The sequence below is a fragment of the Gopherus flavomarginatus genome, chromosome 1, assembly GCF_025201925.1.
Source record: "Gopherus flavomarginatus isolate rGopFla2 chromosome 1, rGopFla2.mat.asm, whole genome shotgun sequence".
Classification (NCBI taxonomy): domain Eukaryota; kingdom Metazoa; phylum Chordata; order Testudines; family Testudinidae; genus Gopherus; species Gopherus flavomarginatus.
Genome location: NC_066617.1, coordinates 91,097,605 through 91,119,921, shown reverse-complemented (window position 1 = coordinate 91,119,921; position 22,317 = coordinate 91,097,605). Strand labels below are relative to the sequence as shown.

The 22,317-nt window shown below is 42.0% G+C and overlaps 1 protein-coding gene across 9 annotated transcripts in view; it reads left to right on the top strand.

The window, feature by feature from the left end:
- ANKS1B (ankyrin repeat and sterile alpha motif domain containing 1B) overlaps nucleotides 1–22,317 on the top strand; it is a 746,271-nt gene that overhangs the window by 154,069 nt on the left and 569,885 nt on the right. For all 9 annotated transcript variants that reach the window (XM_050934354.1, XM_050934390.1, XM_050934374.1 and 6 more), the window contains exons 7-8: nucleotides 7,641–7,757; nucleotides 10,978–11,150. In XM_050934354.1, the coding sequence (XP_050790311.1) occupies nucleotides 7,641–7,757; nucleotides 10,978–11,150 (290 nt within the window). The remainder of the gene's footprint in view (nucleotides 1–7,640; nucleotides 7,758–10,977; nucleotides 11,151–22,317) is intronic.

Below are 22,317 nucleotides of genomic sequence, written 5' to 3'. Positions count from 1 at the left end.
CCTGGGCATTCACCCATCTCTTCCCAGGAGACAACAATACCAACCCTATCAAAGACCACGCACACAACAGTATTATCGTCCTCAACCCAGACCATACGACATAACTAGGAATCGCGCTAGACCCCCTAAGCACAGACAAAATCAATCTGAAGCAACGACCTCCCGTCCATCAGGGAATAAACAACAATTTTGAAACATTAGTCCAGGGTCTGCATGACCACCCCTTGCCCATTTGGCCACCGCCTCCAGAGTTTCCAAAATGCCTGGCAGCGGATTATACAGGACCTCTGTGTCCTTGAAATAGTTCAGTCCGGTTACTCTATCCCATTTATATCCTACCTTTCTATCCTTCCCCCTTCCCTGTCCTTCTTCAGAGACTCTTCTCACAAGCACTTACTTCGCACAGAAGTGGCGCAAGTTCTACAACTAGGTGCAGTGGAACCTGTGTCAGCGCAACATCAAGGGAAAGGTTTCTACTCCCATTACTTTCTGACTCAGAAAAGGTCCCGGGGATGGAGGCCTATACTAGTTCTATGCCAACTGAACAAATTTGTGAGGATACAAAAATTCAAGATGGTCATACTGGGCACAATAATACCTGCACTGGATCAAGGAGACTGGTTCACAGCCCTCAATCTACAGGATGCTTATTTTTATATATCAATTCATCCAGCTCACAGATGCTTCCCATGATTCACAATCGGTCACAACCATTTTCAATACAGAGCTCTTCCTTTCGGACTCTCCACAGCACCGAGAGTTTTTTCCAAGACTCTAGCTGTTGTCATGGCTCACCTCGGCAAACATGGGATCACGCTGTTCCCCTACCTGGATGATTGGCTATGGCGAGACACTTCAAGCTACCCGTTTTGCCATCTCCCTCTTTCACAGCCTAGGCCTCCAAATAAACATCCAAAAATCCACCCTGACACCTACAAAACAGATCGAGTTCATCAGAGCTCATCTCGACTCAATCCAGAGCAGGGCCTCATTCCTATATCACAGATTCCTTGCTATCACACAGCTCATACACACGCTCTCTATTCGTCCCAGGACACAGGCAAGAATCTGTCTACAGCTCCTTGGTCACATGGCAGCCACCATCTTCGTGGTTCAGTATGCCAAGCTACACATGAGATGTCTTCAGGGCTGGCTCAATTTCAATTTCAAACTCAACAGACACATTTTAGGGATGCTGCTAACTCCTCCTCCCAAGGTTGTAGCTTCCCTACATTGGTGGACAAGACTAGAAGACCTCTGCATGGGGGTTTCCTTCCAGAAACAATCCCCAATGCTCATGCTCACCACAGACGCTTCCCTAATCGGTTGGGGAGTGCATCTAGGGGGATGCAGGGCACAAGGCCGGCGGTCCACATGAGAGATGCACCTACACTCTGTCGCTGCACACTGCGTGGACCTTTTCAGAGAACTATCCACGATGACTCCAAGATCTCTTTCCTGATTAGTTGTAGCTAAATTAGCCCCTATCATATTGTATGTATAGTTGGGATTATTTTTCCAATGTGCATTACTTTACATTTATCCACATTAAATTTCATTTGCCGTTTTGTTGCCCAATTACTTAGTTTTGTGAGATCTTTTTAAAGTTCTTCACAGTCTGCTTTGGTCTTAATTATCTTGACCAGTTTAGTATCATCTGCAAACTTTGTCACCTCACTGTTTATCCCTTTCTCCAGATCATTTATGAATAGGCTTGGTCCTAGGACTAACCCTTGGGGAACATCACTAGTTACCCCTCTCCATTCTGAGAATTTACCATTAATTCCTACCCTTTGTTCCGAGTCTTCTAACCAGTTCTCAATCCATGAAAGGATCTTCCTTCTTATCCCATGACAACTTAATTTATGTAAGAGCCTTTGGTGAGGGACCTTGTCAAAGGCTTTCTGGAAATCTAAGTACACTATGTCCACTGGATCCCTCTTGTCCATGTTTGTTGACCCCTTCAAAGAACTCTAATAGATTAGTAAGACATGATTTCCCTTTACAGAAACCATGTTGACTTTTGCCCAAGAATTTATGTCCTTCTATGTGTCTGACAATTTTATTCTTTACTATTGTTTCAACAAATTTGCCCAATACTGATGTTAGACTTACCGATCTGTAATTGCCGGGATCCCTTCTAGAGCCCTTTTTAAATATTGGCCTTACATTAGCTATCTTCCTGTCATTGCATACAGAAGCTGATTTAAAGGACAGGTTACAAACCATAGTTAATAGTTCTGCTATTTCACATTCGAGTTCTTTCAGAACTCTTGGGTGAATGCCATCTGGTCCCAGTGACTTGTTACTGTTACTGTTAAATTATCAATTAATTCCAAAACCTCCTCTAGTGACACTTCAGTCTGTGACAATTCCTCAGATTTGTCACCTATAAAGGATGGCTCAGGGTTGGAAATCTCCCTAACATCCTCAGCCATGAAGACTGAAGCAAATAATTCATTTAGTTTCTATTGGAATGAAAGGCAGTCAGGAGTGCCTGTCTTCATTTTCAGTTTCTCGTTACAGGAAAGTCTTTCAAAATCATGGCAGACAATGTAGCCTGCATGTTTTATATTAACAGGCAAGGCAGAGCAAGGTCCACCTCTCTATGTGTCAAAGCAGTAAAGATATGCAGTTGGTGCATAGTCCATCACATTCACATTTCAACAATATACCTTCCTGGAGTGCAAATCTCCCTGGCCAGTGTTCTCAGCTGGCACTTCTCCCAGGACTACAAATGGGAATTGGATCCATGAATACTAGATGATATATTTTGAACAGGTGGACCTCTTCACCACTGCCACAAACAGGAAGTGCCATCTGTTCTGTTCAAGAAGGGATTGAGACCCGCATTTCCTGGGGGATGCCTTCCTTTTATCTTGGTTGAAGGGTCTGTATTACATGTTTCCCCCAATGCCTCTAATTTTAAGGGTGATGAACAAGATCAGGCAGGATAAAGCCAAGGTTATCCTAATAGTTGTAACATGGCCAAGACAAACATGGTACCCTTACTTGTTTAAACTGTCTCCTTGTCTGGCAATCAATCTTTTGTGCATCCCTTGTCTCCTCTACCAGGATGTCAGCCAAGTACTTCATCCCAACCTATACATTCTCTGTTTCCAAGTGTGGCTCATCAGTGATTTTCAGGGACAGAATCTACTTGTTCTGAAGAGGTACAGCAGGTATTTTTAAACAGCAGAAAAGAAGTTACCCATAATATTTAGTTTTAGAAGTGGAAAAGATTTAACAGTGTGAAAATCAGCGACTTGCACCTGAGTCTTCTTCACTTTCACTTATCCTGGATTATCTGCTACAGCTGAATAAAACGGGTTTATCAAGTAGTTTAATCAAGGTTCATTTGGCTGTGATAACAGTTTTTCATTTTCTAGTGGAAGGGTTTTCTCACCTTACAACTGTAAGGTTCATTAGAGGGCTGAAGAACCTCTTCCCTTAAGTAAAGACTCCCACTCCAGTTTGTTATCTTAATCTAGTTCTCAGAGGTCTCACAAGACCCCCATTTGAACCAATGGCAATCTGTTTCTTACTGAACCTGTCTGGGAAGATTGCCTTGTTAATAGTCATTACATCAGCTCTCAGAGTTAGGAAAATGAGGGTGTTGTTAGCTGATCCTCCCTTACAGTATTCTTTAAGGACAGGGTTTCTCTATGTCCAGACCCTAAATTCCTACCTAAGGAATCATCTGAATTTCATATAAACCAGAACCATTTTTTCCCCAAAAACCACATAGCTCAGGACAGGAAGCTTCTTTGCATACCTTATATGTCAGAAGAGCATTGGCCTTCTATCCAGATAGGACCAAATCATTTTGGGAATGTCATGGTATAATTCCCCACTCCGAACCTTAGCGTCCAAAAGATGGGGTACCAGCATGAATTCCTCTAAGCTTAATTACCAGCTTAGAACTTGTAGCGCTGCCACCAACCAGGAATTCCAGTGCCTGGTACACTCCGGTCCTCCCAAAACCTTGCCCGGGGACCCCCAAGACCCAGACCCTCTGGATCTTAACACAAGGAAAGTAAACTCTTTCCCTCACTGTTGCCTCTCCCAGGCTTCCCCTCCCTGGGTTACCCTGGAAGATCACTGTGATTCAAACTCCTTGAATCTTTAAAACAGAGAGGAAAATGCACCTTCCCCCCTCCTTCTCTGTTCCCCTCCCAGATTCTCACTAGAGAGATGTGGTATCGCATGCGAAGCGAAGAAAATTCACACAGTCAACACAGCTGCAAGCAAGTCAGATCAGCCCTTTATTTTTTCTACTACTCCCTTATATAGTTAGATCTGATTACATAAGCATCAATCATGTATGCTAACATCATACATACTGGCCATTTAATTGGACCAGGAAAAATATAACGCGCATAGCATGCACAAAGCAGCAGACATACGGGCACCATTAACGGCTTTGTTTACTTCACAATTCAAGGTTAACTAAAGTTCAGTCAGTCACATGACTATTACAAGGATTCCAGTATTTTTCCAGACTGACTTCACAATCCTTGCCCTAAAATACACGATAGTTCCCCATAGAGAGACAGTAATCCTAACACAGAGAAATTAGACTCTCTCTCCCCCTTCCCTCCTTTCTCCCCCCCAATTCCCTGGTGGCTCCAGACCCAGTCCCCTGGGGTCTCACCAGAATAAAAAACAATCAGGTTCTTAAACAAGAAAAGTTTTTAATTAAAGAAAGAAAAACAGTAAAAATTATCTTTGTAAATTTAAAATGGAATAGGTATAGGGTCTTTCAGCTATAGACACTGGGAATACCCTCCCAGCCTAAGTATTCAAGTACAATTTGAACTCCTTCCAGCCAAATACACATTTGAACTCCTTCCAGCCAAATACACATTTGCAAATAAAGAAAACAACCATAAGCCTAACTCGCTTTATCTACCTAGTACTCACTATTCTCAACTTAAAAGAGCCTGTATCGGAGAGATTGGAGAGAAACCTGGTTGCACGTCTGGTCCCTCTGAGCCCCCAGAGTGAACAACAACCAAACACTAACAGCACACACAAACTTCCCTCCCTCAAGATTTGAAAGTGTCCTGTCCTCTGATTGGTCCTCTGGTCAGGTGACAGCCAGGCTCACTGTTCTTGTTAACCCTTTCCAGGCAAAAGAGATATGAAGCACTTTTGTTCTGTTAACTCTTACTTATCTGTTTATGACAGGGTGTCTCCCAGACTATTTATCTCCATTGTGGACAGATCTAAGGGATCCACTATTTCTACACAGAGACGATTAAGATGGATTTCAGAGTGTATTATCACTTGTTATGTTTCCCACTGTGATGGTCTTCACTTGGTCAGGCCTTAGGCCTTTTGATATGCAGAGGGAGGGTTTGGTAGGGGAGCCTCCCACTCCATCAGGATCTGGCCCAGGGCCCTCTGCAGGCAACAGACAGGTCTAACACCCAGGAGCATCTTAAAGCTGCCCTCCCTGTGCCACTTCCTACTACCTCCTATTGTTCAAAGTTCACAATCTGTAACAGGAGGCTGTGAAGGGGGACAGCTGATCACTTGGCACCTCTGAACAGCTGGGCATGGCATAGTAGTTCTCTCCCTCTTGGGGTGGCGGCTGCCTTCTCTCATGCCCTGGCCCTACATTCATATCAGTTCCAAATCTCTCTGCTTCTGGGGTATTCCATAAACAAAACACAGGAAGCCGGCACAAATAAACTTGATTAGTAGATGGGGCGGGGGAGGAATGCCTCCCTCTCTGGGCATAACAGAAGCAGGTCATCTCTTCCATCAGGGAGGGACCTTCAGGCAGTTGTTGAGGGAAGAGCTTCTGTCTTCCCTCAGCCCTTTTCTCACAAGCTGCAAGTTAGATATCCTCTCTCTTCTCTGGTCTGACCACAAGTGAGCTTTTCTGCTCCCTTTTAACTCCTCCTCCAGTTTATGCATCTCTTGCCAGTGTGACAGGGCAGGGCAGGCTGAGCCCAGAGCAGCCCTTAACTCCTTGTTGCCCACTGTGGGGTTTGTATACCCCATCACATCCTCATTCTATAAAGAAAGGGGAACATATTGTTAGGGACTTTACCCCAGACGGCAAAGTTTGTTGTTTGACCGCGAGAGAGACAGGCAACACCAGCAAGGTTTGATTAAAAGCTGGTTCTCTCTAAAAACAAGCTGCTCTCTATTAATGCGTGCACTTGTCATAAAAAAGCTTTTAATCAAACCTTGCTGGTGTTGCCTGTCTCTCTCGCGGTCAAACAACAAACTTTGCCGTCTGGGGTAAAATCCCTAACAATATGACAGTCTAGCCAGGAGAAAATTGCTAGTCAAGAGAGTTTATAAATGTCACCCAGGAAACATACACTTGTAAAAATCTTCAAAGAATTCTGAAAGATAAAATGCTTTACTTGACATATATTATTTCCTTGCTAGTCCCAGTTTTTGCCTCAGAGGGTTATTTTTAATGTTGGGGTTTATTATTTATTTTATTATTACTGTTCTTGTTGTTGTTATTACTAAATTTCATAACCAGGCTAAATTAATATGTTGCTGACCATGGATATTAAACAGCTTGGGAAGATTTCACTATCAAGGAAATAAACCAGTTATTGATTTATAGAATAACTGCCCACACTACAAGTGAGATACCAATGAGTTAACTTCTTGTGGTTCTCTTCTATGTGTTACAATATGTGTAAATATCTCCTCCCGTTATTGGTGTATCTGCATAAGCAGATAACATGAAACCAAAAGGGTGAGGAGTCAAAATATTTTAGTCTAAACTAAATCTAAACTATCTTTGTCTAAACTGAATCACTTAGAAAAATGAAGTCATGTAGCACAAGTTAACTTATTATGTATTGTTCTTATTTAATGTTTATATTACAATAACACAGAGAGGCCTCATTCAGGATCAGTATCTCATTGTGCTAGGCAGTGTACAAACATGTATTAAGACAATCAAATATATACAATATGTATATTTGCATATTTGTTATAATAAATTAAATCTAGCTTCATCTGATCATCATTCTAGCTATAATAAACTGGCTGATCTCTCATAAGCATTGCGGCAGAGTTGAGTCTTGAGGAGAGATTTGAAGGTGGAAAGGGTACGGATCAAATCAAGGAGTTAAACTTTAGAATACTTCATTTTCTAGACTGCCAACTAAAATAAAGTTTAGGAGGATGTTGTGCTTGCATGTGCATGTAACATGGTATATTTGATCTCCAAAATATTAATAAGCAATATAATTTTGTTTACATTCATTAGCTTATTTTAATAAAAATAAATATCAATTTAAAAAACAAAGATTGAAAAATGTCTTTCAACAATAATAATAGAATAGAGCATTTGATATGTGCATTTTAAATACAGACAGAGAGAGGGAAAAAATCATTGCAGAAGTCAAAATTGATTAGTTCTAAAATGAAGTTTTAATATTTTCAGCAAATTAAATGAGGTGACTGGTTGGCCATTATGATGCTTTACAATATTTAAAATAAATAACACTCCACAGCAGTCATTTGTGAATGATTGTGTATGGGAAAGTGAAAAATAGAAATACCTTTTCATGAGAAAAAAGTTAACATATTTTTTGTTGGAAAAATTATGAATTTAAGAGTTGTGGTGTGTATGTGTGTGTGTGTCTTTTTAATTACAGAATATATAAAAACAGGAAATGCAACCATTTTGGACGAACCCACACAGGAATGCCTAGTGACAGAACATCAGTCTTGCATTTTATCCCCAGAAGTTTCTCCATCACAAACGACTAAAAGTAAATATTTCTGTTTTATGACTGCAGAACCTATGCCAAAGATTATCTCTCAAATAATATATTTATACTACTAATAAAAGTTTATTTTATACTAATATACATTAGAGAGAGAGGAAATAAAGGAAGATATTGACATTAGAAGCTTTATTCCTCAGGGAGACTAATAAGCTTGCCTCCACACTCCAATAAATAGAATAGCTGATTTTCTAATATTTGCAATATACACCGTAATGAGTGTTTTGTAGGAAGTAAAGAGATACTAATGGACCATAATACATTATAATGAGTCTGTCTTATCTCTTTTTAATTTGTTTAATGTTAAGGTACAACTTTCACACCAAAGCAAAATAGAAACATCTCTATGTGCTACAGGGCTTTGCTGGCACTTCCCCTTTAAGTGCCCAACACAGTTTATTCTTGCTTTCCCATACAGCTAGCTTCCCCTTTATTCCCCTTGCTCCCCATAAAGATCACTTTTATATGATGCGCTCCCATTCTCCATGCAGAGAATTTTTACACCATCACTTTCTTGTACCATAACCATTACTGTGGTCCCTGCTTTCCCCTCAGGTTACACACACACACACACTGCACAGGACCAGAGTTTAATACTTCCCTTCCCCCTCATCCACTTCCACAGTTAAGTGTCTCCTGTTATGATGCACTTCCACTCTCTATTTAGAAACATCCCTGCTGTAGATGCTCCCCATAACTAAGCTTGGCTCTTGTCACCCCAAAAAGAAACATTCCCCTAAGTGAAATTCCAAAGTACTCTCTAGCAATAAAGCTTTATCTTTTCACTTTTACTGCTTTCTTTCCCTACAAGGAGGATCTAGAGCGGAGGTCGGCAACCTTTCAGAAGTGGTGTGCCGAGTCTTCGTATAAATTCACTCTAATTTAAGGTTTTGTGTGCCAGTAATACATTTTAATGTTTTTAGAAGGTCTCTTTCTGTACATCTATAATATATAACTAAACTATTGTTGTATGTAAAGTAAATAAGATTTTTAAAATGTTTAAGAAGCTTCATTTAAAATTAAATTAAAATGCAGAACCCCCCCAGACCGGTGGCCAGAACTCAGGCAGTGTGAGTGCCACTGAAAATCAGCTCACGTGCCGCCTTTGGCATGCGTTCCATAGGTTGCCTACCCCTGATCTAGACTCACCAGAAAACTCAACTTACTCCTGAGGGCCAGATTCTGATATTCTTAGTCAAGTTGAGTAGTACCTTACTCCACAAGTAGCCCCTTTGACTTCAGTGGGATCATTCCTAGAGTAAGGTTCTAGTTAACAAAAGAGAGTATTAGAATGTGGCCTGAAATTAATTAATATAAATTTAAGCATAAAGTTTCCTTTCTTGTTAATAGTAAGATCTTGGTCTTACATTCCTTTTTTCCACATTTAGGATGTGAATAATGTAAGAAAAAATTGTTAATTTTGTTTGTTTAGTTTTCTTTAACTGGACTTTTTAAAAAAGACACAGAGACTTGGTTTTAATATTGATCTCTCTAATTTTCATCTTATTTTCTTTATTACAACATGCATTTTTATTAACTTCTGTTTTCTAATCAGAAAGCAAAATATGAAGGATTAAATATCCTGATTCTGAACCATGTTATACCCATAATTTTTGTGCAAAAATCCCACTGTAGTTAATGGGAGTTTTGAATATAAGAAGTCCATGGATTTTCAAAGCCAAATGAGAGAATTTAACATATAGCTCCTGCTGATGATTTTGAAAGTTTCAGTCATAACTTTGGCCTTCTTTGGATTTTTAAAAATTATTCTGAGCTAGATCCTGACATTTATGCCTTACCCTGCATAGGGGGCAGTGCTGAGCTGCACCAGGAAGCACACCAAGGAGACTGTGTCTCAGGCAGGCACAATCTGTTTGAGGCTTCTTTAAGCACCCACACATTGTACAAGCTGCTCCATCCATTAGGAGGGATTAGATTGCTCTTCCTCAGTGCACTGGCACCACTCTGTGGACTGGTGAGAAAGTGGAGAAGTCCCTCTTTTTCAGCATCTTACTCCCCAAGGGGGAGCAGTATGGAGCAGTCCTTGTACTAGCTAGAGCAGAGGTGGTGCTTGCCTATTGGGGTTCTAAGCAGGAATATTTTTTGAGTCACCACACAACACATACTAAAAAAGCAAATGGGGGGTCACTTTGAGCTGCTTGGGGCCCTAAGCAATTTCTTAGTCTGCTTATGCATAGTGCTGGCTTTGAGCTAACGCACAGAGAGTAAAGGGCCTTCTGCTGAGGGAAACCCTTGCGCACTTGGGCAAGTGAAGGAGACTTCTTGTGTGGCCCCTTACCACGGTCACTTACAATCTGGTCCTTTCTGTTGAAGGAAATGGTTTTGTACATACAGTGGAAAAGACATTTGTTTAGGGCCAGGTTCTGATACTATTACTCATGCTGAATAGCACCTTACTCTGGAAGAGGTCCTACTGATTTCAATGGACTGCTTTCAGAATAAAGTGCTATTCAATGTGAGTAAGAATATTAGAATATGGCTGGCCCTAATTAATTCATGATCCCCACTGCCTCATCAGCTGTGGACCTTGCATCACTAAAGGTAGCCATTAACAAAGGAATAACATCTTCAAAGTAAAGAATTTAATAACTGGGCCCTTAATCCTGCAATACCCTGAAACTCACCAAACTTGGATTTTTGGTAGACTGCTAGAGGGAGCAGGTTCTAGTATTATTTTTTTTTTCACTGAAAACATCTTGTCACAAATCCTAGAGAGTTTGATCCCAGGGACAGACAGATGGAGTCTTATAGAACCTAGCCAACACCTTAATTGCCCACAGATATAAACAGGTAGCCAATGCAAAGCATTTTGCGTGGTTATAGCAGGTTCCCCATTCTAGAGATGAATGTTGGCTTTCTTCACTAGCTGCAGTTTTTCAGGCTTAGAGGGCAGAGAGAAGGTTGAGTCATGGCCAATGCCCCATCCACAGTGGCACACAGTGTACAGAGGAAAGCAGAGGATGTAGAATGCCTCTCAGTGCTCATCTGATGGCTCCATTACACTATCCTTTATTCAGGGTTGTCTGTCAGAGTCAAGATATAGATTATAAGGCATGCAATGTAGGGAATAATCTTGGTACCATTATATCTACCCCAAGATTCAAAAGTTTTGCATTACTTTTTAGCAACAAAAATCCCCCTTAAATTCTAATTATTCTAACTAATTATATCTGTTTTTTAAAAGGTGAAGCTGTGACTGGAGAGTTATCAAAGCTCTTAGATGAAATCAAACTGTGCCAAGAAAAAGAATATTCTTTTGAAGATCTGTGTCATACAATATCAGACCACTATCTGGACAATTTTAGTAAGATATCAGAAGAAGAATTTATGAGCAATGGAATCCAAACTAAACTTATAGTAAGTAAGAGGGGATATCAAATTAACATTTTCAATTATATTTTACATTACTTATTGTACATTTAAGAATTAAAAAAGGAAGTAATATAAAGAAGACTGATATAAGAAATCTAAGTATCTGTAAAAGTATATAGTGTGTGTGTGTTTTACAAATATAGGACCAGATTATGAACCGCTACTGGTAAGCAGTTACTCACACAACGACTTCAATGGCACGGTTTTCATGAGAAACTGCTCGCCAATGTGAGTAGAGGGTTTATAGTCTAGTTTATAGGCTGCATCCTGCAAATAGTTACAACAGAGCATAGAGCTTTCTGTTGTGAGGAATACCTCTGAAGTCAGTCAACTATTATACCTAGTACTAAGTGCTCACAGGACCACACACAAAAGACTCAGTCCTGTAAGATGCTGAGCATCTTCAACTCCATCCTCATACAGGATTAAAAATATATGGGTATGCAAAGGAATTAATAGCATTAAAGCAATAGGATCTGGTACTGTACCTCTTTATTGACATTAGTAGCCATTGACTTCAATGGTTTTAGTTAGAAATTTGACTTAAATAGGACTATTCCTGTGAATAAAAGTTCCCAGGATTAGTTTCTTATTGTACAGTAACAAGATTGCTTCCTTTAAACCTGATTCTGCCAGTTATTTATGTTGAATTGTACCTTGCTCATTGAGTGAAATCAGTGGGACTGCTCTTGGAATAAGGTGGCTGAACTGGGCTATTTGTGTTCTCAAAGGAAACAAAGTCAGCTGCCACCTTCAGATAATACAGTTCTAATATAAGAATTTTAACAGCTATGGTAAATACAAAGGTAAATACAAAGAAAATATACTGAAACAGATTTTCTTTCACTTTACTAAGCGGTGGTATCCCTTTGATGGGCTAATCTGATAAACAATATCATACCTTGGAGGCAGGAGGCTTTGCAGGATGTAGAGGCTGTTCTATAATACTGTCCTTCATCAGTTTCCAGGGGGAAAAGTCTCTTTACCCTAATGGGCTGCTGTCCTCTCTTCAGCTGTCATCTCCATTTCAGATTCATAACAATATAAGAATGGCCATACTGGGTCTGACCAATGGTCCATCTAGCTCAGTTTCCTGACTGCCAACAGTTGCAAGTGCCAGATGCTTCAGAGGGAATGAATAGAACAGGGCAGTTATCAGGTGATCCATCCCCTGTTGTCCACTCCCAGCTTCTGGGAGTCAGAAGTTTAGGAACACTCAGAGCATAAGGTTGTGCCCCTGACCATCTTGGCTAATAGCCATTGATGGACCTAGCCTCCGTAGACCTACCCAATCCTTTTTTGAGCCCAGTTGTACTTTTGGCTTTCACAACATTCCCTGCAATGAGTTCCACAGGTTGACTGTGCATTGTGTGAAGACATACTTCCTTACGTTTGTTTTAAATCTGCTGCCTATTAATTTCATTGGGTGAACCTGGTTCTTGTGTTATGTGAAGGAGTAAATAAATTTTCCTATTCACTTTCTCCACACCATTCATGATTGTAGAGACTGCTATCATATTACCCCTTAGTTCTTCTCATTTCTAAAATGAACAGTCCTAGCCTTTGTAATTTCTCCACATCTAGAAGTGTTCTATACCCATAATCAATTTTGTTGCCCTTCTCTGTATTTTTCCAATTCTAATATATAAGATGGGGCAAGCAGAACTGCACACAGTATTCAAGGTCTGGACATACAATGGATTTATATAATGGCATTTTGATATTTTCTGACCTAGTATCTATCCCTTTCCTAATGGTTCCTAATATCTGTTAGCTTTTTTGACTGCTGCTGCACATTAAGCAGATGCTTCCGGGAAACTATCCACAATGACTCCAGTATCTCTTTCTTGACTGGTAACAGCTAATTTAGACCCAATCATTTTGTATGCATAGTTGGGATTATGTTTTCCAATGTGCATTACTTTGCATTTATCAACACTTAATTTTATCTGGGTTTTGTTGCTTAGTCACTCTGTTTTGTGAGATCCCTTTGTCACTCTTTGCAGTCAGCTTTGAACATAACTATCTTGAATAATTTAGTATAATCTGCAAATGTTGCCATCTCACTGTTAGCCCTCTTTTCCAGATCATTTATGAATATGTTGAACGCATAGGTCCCAGTATATATTCTTGGGGGACCCTGCTATTTACCACTGTCCAATGTGGAAACAACTACTTATTTCTACCCTTGGTTTCCTGTTTTTTAACCAGTTACTGATCCATGAGAAGACCTTCCTTCTTCTCCAATGACTGCTTACTTTGCTTAAGAGCCTTTGGTGTAGGACATTGTCAAAGATTTTCTGAAAGTCCAAGTACATTATATCAACTGGATCGCCCTTGTGCACATGCTTGCTGACGTCCTCAAAGAATTTTAATAATTGGTGAGGCATGATTTCCCTTTACAAAAGACATATTGATTCTACCCTCAACAAATCATGTTCATCTGTGTTTCTGATAATTCTGTTCTTTACTATTGTTTCAACCAGTTTGCCTGGTACTGAAATTAGGCTTACTCACCAGTAATTTCCAGGTAATTGTAATTCATAAGGTCTCTCCCTGGCTGCCAATCAGTCTGGGAGCACTTTGTCCCCAGTGTTCATAGATTCATGGATTCCAAGGTCAGAAGGGACCATTGTGATCATCTAGTCTGACCTCCAGTATAACACAGGCCGGAGAACTTCCCCCAAATAATTTCTAGAGCAGATCTTCTAGAAAATCATTCAATCTTGATTTTAAAATTGTCAGTAATGGAGACTCTACTGTAGTACATTGTTCTAATGGTTAATTACTCTCACCATTAAAAAATTATGCCTTATTTCCTATCTGAATTTGTCTAGCTTCAACTTCCAGACATTGGATCATGTTATACCTTTCTTTGTATATGCTATACCTTTCTAAATTGAAGTGCCCATTATTAAATATTTGGTCCCCATGTAGGTACTTACAGACTGTAATCAAGTCACTCCTTACCCTTTGTTAAGCTAAATAGATTGAGCTTTTTGAGTCTGTGAGTATAAGGCATGTTTTCTAATCCTTTAATCATCCTTGTGGCTCTTCTCTGAATCCTCTCCAATTTATCAGCATCCTTCCTGAATTGTGGGCACCAGTATTTCAGCAGCAGTCACACCAGTCCCAAATGCAGAGATAAAATAACCTCTTTATTCCTACTCAATGATTGGATAAGCCCTTTTGGCCACAACATCACAGTGGGAGCTCATGTTCAGCTGATTGTCTGCCATGACTCCCAAATCTTTTTCAAAGTCACCTCTTCCTGGGATAGAACCCCCCTCCTGTAAGTATCGCCTACATTCTTTGTTCCTAGATGCATACATTTAACCAAATCAAAATGCATATTGTTTGCTTGCTCCCAGTTTACCAAGTGATCCAGATTGCTTTGAATCAGTGACCTGCCCTCTTTATTATTTACCACTCACCCAATTTTTGTGTCAGTTGCAAACCTTATCAGTTCATTTTATGTTTTCTTCCAAGTCATTGGTAAAACATTAAATAACATAGGAACAAGAACTGATCCCTGTGGGATGCCACTGGAAACAATCACCCTCAATGATGATTCCCTGTTTATAATTACACTTGAGATCTATCAGTTAGTCAGTTTTTAATCCATGTAATATGTGCAATGTTAATTTTATATCATTCTAGCTTTTTTAACAAAATGTCATGCTATACGAAGTGAAATGCCTTAGAGAAGTTTACATATATTACACAGTTACCTTTATCAACTAATTTGTACTATTATTAAAAAAAAAGATATAATTAATTATATAGGATGAGTCCCCAATTATCATTCACATTTTTTCTGAGTAAATTCTTCCTCACAGCTTATTTGTCTCATAATTGTTTTCAGCTTTGTGAAATTGGATCTCTTAAAGCACCATATATAATACAAATGTGATCAAGTCACCTAAGGTACCATTAATTTTCTGTGATCATTTCTTCTTGATATGTTAGAACAAAGTCTACAATAGAATTCCTTTGTGTTGGTTTCAACACTTTTTGAATTAGGAAGTTGTCATCTATTATGTTTAGAAATTCCAATGATATTTTAGTACTGGCATCATGAGACCTCCAGCATATGTCACTCAAATTTAATTCCTCCATGATCACACAGCTTTTTTTTTCTATATGTTGTAGACAGATGTGCAAGGAAGCAGTCACCCTGTTCCCTAGTGAGATTTGGTGTTCTGCAGTAGACACCAACTAGTAATCTTCTGCTTTATTTATTAAGAAATTGCTCCAAAAGCGTTCAACGTAATTTTTTTCAGAGCTATAAATGATTGGGAACAAGTAATGCCACTCCTCCTTCCCTTTTGCCCACTCATTCCTTCCTAATTAGGTTATAACCATTGATTTTAACAGTCTAGTTGTGCAGATCATCATATCAGGTTTCAGTAATACCAACTAGATAGAATTTATATTCATAAATGAGCAATTCCAATTCCTTTTGTTTGTTACACAGGCGCCTAGAATTGGTGTATAGACAATTAAGGAATTTCTTTTCTTCATGGCCTTTGGTTCCTTGATTGATTTTGTGCTTAATTAAAGACTGTATCACAATGCATACACACAGGAAGGCCAAATTAAAGTTACAGCTTAATTCTAGATATTCCCAACTTTGAGTGCTTGACTTTGCACCTTTAACTTTATTTTAATGCAGTTTTTTGGATTTAATATTAGTTAAAAGTAACTATTAAAATAACTGATTTGTTAATCTAAATTAATCTACCACAAAATATCCACAGTACAAGTTGTTGATCATCAATTCCTTGCTAGTTAATGGCCCATTTGAGCCTTTATTTGAAACTTTGGCTGTGGGCAGAGGCGGCACCAGGCATCAGCATGCCAAGCGCGTGCTTGGGGCGGGAGGCCACTGGGGGCGCTCTGCCGGTCGCCGTGAGGGCGGCAGGCAGCCTGCCCTCGACAGCTTGTCTGTGGAGGGTCCGCTGGTCCCGCGGCTTCGGTGGACCTCCCGCAGGCGTGCCTGTGGAGGGTCCGCTAATCCCGCGGCTTCGGTGGACCTCCCGCAGGCATGCCTGTGGAGGGTCCGCTGATCCCGTGGCTTCGGTGGACCTCCCGCAGGCGTGCCTGTGGAGGGTCCGCTGATCCTGTGGCTTTGGTGGACCTTCCACAGGCTTGCCTGTGGAGGGTCTGCTGATCTGGCGGCTTCAGTGGACCTCCCACAGGCGTGCCTGTGGAGGTTCTACTGGTCCTGTGGCTTCGGCGGACGTCCCCCAGGCAAGCCTGCAGGAGGTCTGCTGAAGCCATGGGACCAGTGGACCCTCCGCAGGCAAGCTGCCAAAGGCAGCCTGCTTGCCATGCTTGGGGCGGCAAAATGCCTAGAGCCGCCCCTGGCTGTGGGATGTTGTTCATATGAGCCGTTCCAGGAGGAATTGTAACTCCAAGGCACCCTTCTGAGTCACAGTTCCCCCTGAGCTCCTGTGTTGGCCAAGGAAGGGGGAATGTGTTGAGTTGGCCTGTTGTCAGACACAGCATATGTGTCTCTATGTGTTGTGATAGGTGAAGTCATGGCTGTTCTTACTCTACACTGCTTTCTGCCCATTTGTTCACACTGGGGCATTGCAGCCCTGTTGAGTATACTCTCTTTCCACAACTCCATATAGACTCTCCATCTAGGGTATGCACTGGATGCCTGTGCAGGTGAGTTAGAAGGGCTTTATACTCCCTTACTGCCCTACGAAGGCACCTAAGTCCATGTCACAGTTATCAGATAACACGGTGTTTGCATCGGAAGAAATTGCTCAAAGAATAATTGACATTGACTAAGCAACAAGGAATGAAAGGAGCACTGGACTGATGCTTGTTTGAAAATGTATAATAGAAATTTGAGTAGAAAAAGACATAGGGCAAATCTTTCATGTTATGTGTAGCCTAAGTAAACAGGCTTTGCATGTACAAGCATTCATTTTAGGAGAAAATCAAGGCTATCTTAAGCATGATGAAATAGATTGGTGTCAATGACAGCCTTTGACAATGAGATTTCCTAGTTTCTGTTGTATTTCACTTTTCCTTAGAAACAGTATAATGTAAAAAATCTTTATTTTCCAATAGATGGCAGTCTGGCTCAGTATTTTAAAGAACAAAAGCAGCCATCTTATATAAGAATTTTTCAACTTACAATTTTTTTCATTACTATGTTAAGGTGATAGGTTTTTAAACAGAATTTGCTGGACAAATTGCTTAGAAATAAAAAAAATCTTTATTACTTTTAATGAGAAACTCTATTGATGTAGTAAAAATGAATAGCATAGGTATATAAGAAGCAAACTAAAATCACAGGGAAAAATTTAGGGGTGTTGTGTACAGTAACTTTCATATCAGTAAGTGGATACTAAAGGAGTCTAAATGAATCCAAGGAAAGCTAAGGATATCTACTTGTATTCCAGGGAGCCAGAAGGAGGGGATATAGCAGGAGACCTAATATAGGGATGTAAACCCACACATGCAACATTTTCTTTTCCATCCCCTATGTATGTATATTGCTTCAGTTTAGATGACACTTTCCTAATATATAGCTTACACCAATACAAGTTTCTGTGCAGGCTTGATATTGTTGCACACGTTTTTAAGCTCCAGAGTCAAAATAGAAATGTCCAGCATTTATAATAATGGTTTTGTTTAGCTATGCTTATTTGAGAGCAAGAGCAGAGAAAAAGTACAGAAGAAAGGAGAAACAGTGCAATTTTGTCCAGACCAAAAATAAGTCATGTGAGTGCCCAGGAACTATGTGTGTACTTTTTGTTTGCTATGGGTAGCCTATAGGATTGCCAGCTGTCTAATCACACAAACCCAAACACCCTTGCCTTGCCCCTTCCCTGAGGCCCAACCCCTTCTCTGAGGCCCTGCCCCATTCACTCCATTGCCCCTCCCTCCATCACTCACTTTCACTGAGCTGGAACAAGGGTTGGCGTGCAGGAGGGGATGAGGGCTCTGGGCTGGGACAGAGGGGTTCAGAGTGTGGGAGGTGGCTCCGGGCTGAGCCTGGGGCAGGGTGTTGGGGTGCAGGAGTGGGTGTGGGCCAGGGTGCAAGCTTTGGGAGGGAGTTTGGATGCTGGAGAGGGTTCAGGGCTGGGATAGGGGATTGGGGTGCAAGAGGGGTGCTGGGTGCAGGCTCTGGGAGGGAGTTTGGGGGCAAGAGGGGGCTCAGGGCTGGGGAAGGGGTGGGAGTGTGGCAGAGGGTGAGGGGTTCAGGCTGTGGTTGGGAGTTTGGGTGCAGGAGGGGGCTCCTGACTGGGGTAGGGAGTTGGAATGCAGGAGGGGTGCAGAGTGCAGACTCCATCCTCCATCTGGGAGGCACTTACCTGCTGTCCCTGGGGCGGGCAGGGCGTTCTGTGCATTGCCTGCAAGTGCTGCTCTGTGGTTCCTATTGGCTGGAGTTCCCGGCCAATGGGAGCTGCAGAGTCGGCGATCCAGGCAGGGACAGTGTGTGGTGGTACCTTTCCCCCTCCACACACACACAGGGGTCACAGGGATGTGCTGGTTGCTTCCTGGAGTGGTACGGGGCCAAGGCAGGCAAGGGAACCTGCCTTAGCACCTCTGATTGTTAGTGACCGATCTCCCAGTTTGGCTGCAGGAGCCTCCAGGAGTTAAAGCCCGATTCCAGGAGACTCCCGGCAAAACTGGGAGGTTTGGCAACCCTAGTAGCCTATGGAATCTACTAATTCATAGAACAGAAATGTGGTATCAAGGAAACTGCCACAATTCCCACACATGTATGCACAAGATTTTCATACTGCATCCAGTACTTCAATCCCTTTCTTTCATAAATGTGATATCATACTTTAATTACAGTATTTTTGATATGCTGATTCAAGACAAGGACTTGTATAATAAAAAAATAAACAGTTAAAAGTGTAAAGTTTAAATGTATTGTGATGGGGCAAGGCCAGATGGCTACACTAAAGTACTGAGGAACAGGTATGTTAGCCCCAGGCTAAACAAATCCCTAGTACCATGGTAACCAAATGGCAGTTGCTCCAGGTTAATCAAGGCACGTGGGGCCAATTAAGATCTTTCTAGAAGGCAGTGGAGATAGCTACATTGATTAGAACACCTGCAGCCAATCAAGGCAGGTTAATCAGGGCACTTGGGTTTAAAAAGGAGCTCACTCCAGTCAGGTGGGGAGGAGCCAGAGGAGAGGAATCGTGTGTGAGGAGTTGGGAGCAAGAGGTGCAAGGAGCTGAGACTGAGGGGGTGTACTACTGGAGGATTGAGGAATTATCAGACAATCAAGCATTATCAGACACCAGGAGGAAGGTCCTGTGGTGAGGATAAAGAAGGTGTTTGGAGGAGGCCATGGGGAAGTAGCCCAGGGAGTTGTAGCTGTCATGCAGCTGTTACAGGAGGCACTATAGACAGCTGCAATCCACAGGGCCCTGGGCTGGAACCTGGAGTAGAGGGTGGGCCCGGGTTCTCCCCAAACCTCGCAACTCCTGATCAGACATAGGAGGAGCTGACCCAGACTGTGGGTTCCACCAGAGGGGAAGATCACTGAGATGAGCAAATCTGCCAATAAGCTCAGGACCCACCAAGGTAAAGGAGGAACTTTGTCACAGTATGCAGAGGAAAAAAGCTAACTCATGTAAAACATAAAACCATTCATTTCTCACGCCCACTTCCCCTGCTGGTCCTATCTACCTGTAGATTGACAGCATCCTAATGATAGGGCCCCAACTGCTGGGCAGAAAAGCAAGAGGAATCTTGGGGAGCAAGGAGATTGTTTTTTGCAGGATCTTTATTGCCTGAAAACCATGGTTTGGGCAAGGGCTGTACCTTTTTCCTCATGCAGCTCTGAATCTGTATCTCACTCCTGAACTACATCACTTTTCCCTATTCCAATTTATTACTTTCTTGATAAAACACTGTCTTTTGTTTCAAATATTGTAGTAGCTGTCTGATGGGTAAATGGGACAATCTTTGTTATTTTTATTTATCACATAACCCAAGTCTCTATAGGTGAAAGACTAATTCATTAATCTACTGTGCTACCTGGTCCTGCCACATACTGCCTTTGAGGTAGTCTGCTCCAATCTGTCCTTAATTCTTTCATACCCATGCAGACAGTTGAAAAGTGGAGTGTCTGCACACACACACATTAGAATTTTAACCACTGATATTGCAAACTATTCAATAATGCAGGCTTGCATAACATACTGCCCCGTGGAGGCTCATGTGCGCCTGCGATGGGGAATCAAAGGGCTCTGGGCTGCCCGCAGTGGCAGGGAGCCGAGAGTCCTTTAAATCCCAGCCGCAGCTGGGATTCAAAGGGCTCTGGGCTGCCGGCTGCGGCGGGGAGCCCAGAGCCCTTTGAATCCCAGCCGTGGCAAGGATTTAAAAGGCTCTGAGCTGCCTGCAGCGGCAGGGAGCCCAGAGCCCTTTAAATCCCAGCCATGGCCGGGATTCATAGGGCTCTGGGCTGCCAGCAGCCGCGGGGAGCCCAGAGCTCTTTAAATCTCAACCGCGGCTGGGATTCAAAGGGCTCTGGGCTGTCGGCTGTGGCGGGGAGCCCAGAGCCCTTTAAATCCCAGCTGCGGCCAGGATTCAAAAGGCTCTGAGCTGCCCACAGCCATGGGGAGCCCAGAGCCCTTTAAATCCCAGCCGCGGCCGGGAATCAAAGGGCTCTGGGCTGCCCGCAAGGATTCCTGGTGGCAGCTGAGATTTAAAGGGCTCAGGGCTCCCCGGCGGCTGCAGGCAGCCCAGAGCCCTTTGAATCTCAGCTGCAGCTCCAGCAGATGGGCTGAGGTTGGGATTTAAAGGGCTCGGACTCCCCTCAGCGGCAGGAACTCTGAGCCCTTTAAATCCCTTCTCCAGCCCCGCAAAGCTCCAGGTTCCCCCAGCCGCTGGAGCCCCTGGCCCTTTAATTTGCCCCTGACAGCTTCCAGCCACCTCTTCAGCTGGGAGCCCCTGATTGATTTAAAATCAAGTATCACCTCCCCAGCCCCAACTTTCCTTTTTGGCCCACAGGTGTTTTGGTGGGGCGGCACTGGGAAAGGAGGATTTGTTTCTGCAGGGCTGGGCGGTGCTGGAGCGGGGTGTTTCTGTGGGCCGGGAGGTCCTGGCTGGGGGATGCTTCTGTGGGGCTGGAGTTTTTCGGCCCTCAGCTGTTTTCTTTGGAGTAATGTGGCCCTTGCCACTTTACGAGTTGTGCAGGCCTGCAATAATGCATAACCCTGATGTGTTTATGGAATTTCACATTACATAAAAACAACACAATGATGGACTGTAATTTTATGGCTGATTGAATTATTCATAGTCCCCTTAAATATATAGGCTGTTCATATCTCTGACCCATCATTTGAACTCGACTTTGGTGGTTCTTGGCTTTTTCTGGGGGCTATATTTAGGCACCTAGTTACAATTAGCCAGATTTCCAGAAGTTTTGAACATTGTAGACAATATAGCTTCCTGGTCGTGATGACATTGCAAATCAGGAATTCTTGTGCAGGTAAAGGACACTTGTAATAAGAACAGGACAGTGGTCAGACACTGACTGGGAAAGAGTACAATTAAAATAAAGGAAAGTATCTTATTAACAGAGATACAGAATTATAGACATTAGAGCAAGAAGGATCCTATTAGATCCTTTAGTTGACCCTTTGGCCAGGTCAGGATTATTCCTTACAGTACGTTTTCTTATACTGTGTCCAGTAATGTGTCCCAAGAAATGAAGTTCCACTGTTTCCCTTGGAGGGATTCCATGGTCTGATAGATCTCATTTTCAAGCATATTTTTTGATACTCAGTCTAACTTTCCCTTTTCTTAATTTCATTCCATGATTCTAGCAATACCTTCCTCTTTCCCCATATCACCCTAATAATTCCTCTTCATCCTTGATAATTATACTCTTTAAATATTTGCAAACTATTAGGTGACTAATTGTCACTTATTTAAGTTCTTAGCTCTACTTATATTATTATAAATGTAAATACACACACACACACACACACACACACACACACACACACACACAGTTTAAGCTTTTAGCACTATTTATATTCTTTCTGTAGTAAACCAGGCCATGGACAGTCAGACCTAGTGGTTGAAACAAGAATTTGGCCTACTAGTTAGAGCTGGGTGTAGAGTGATCAGAGTCCAGGAAGAAGTCAAAGGTCAGTAT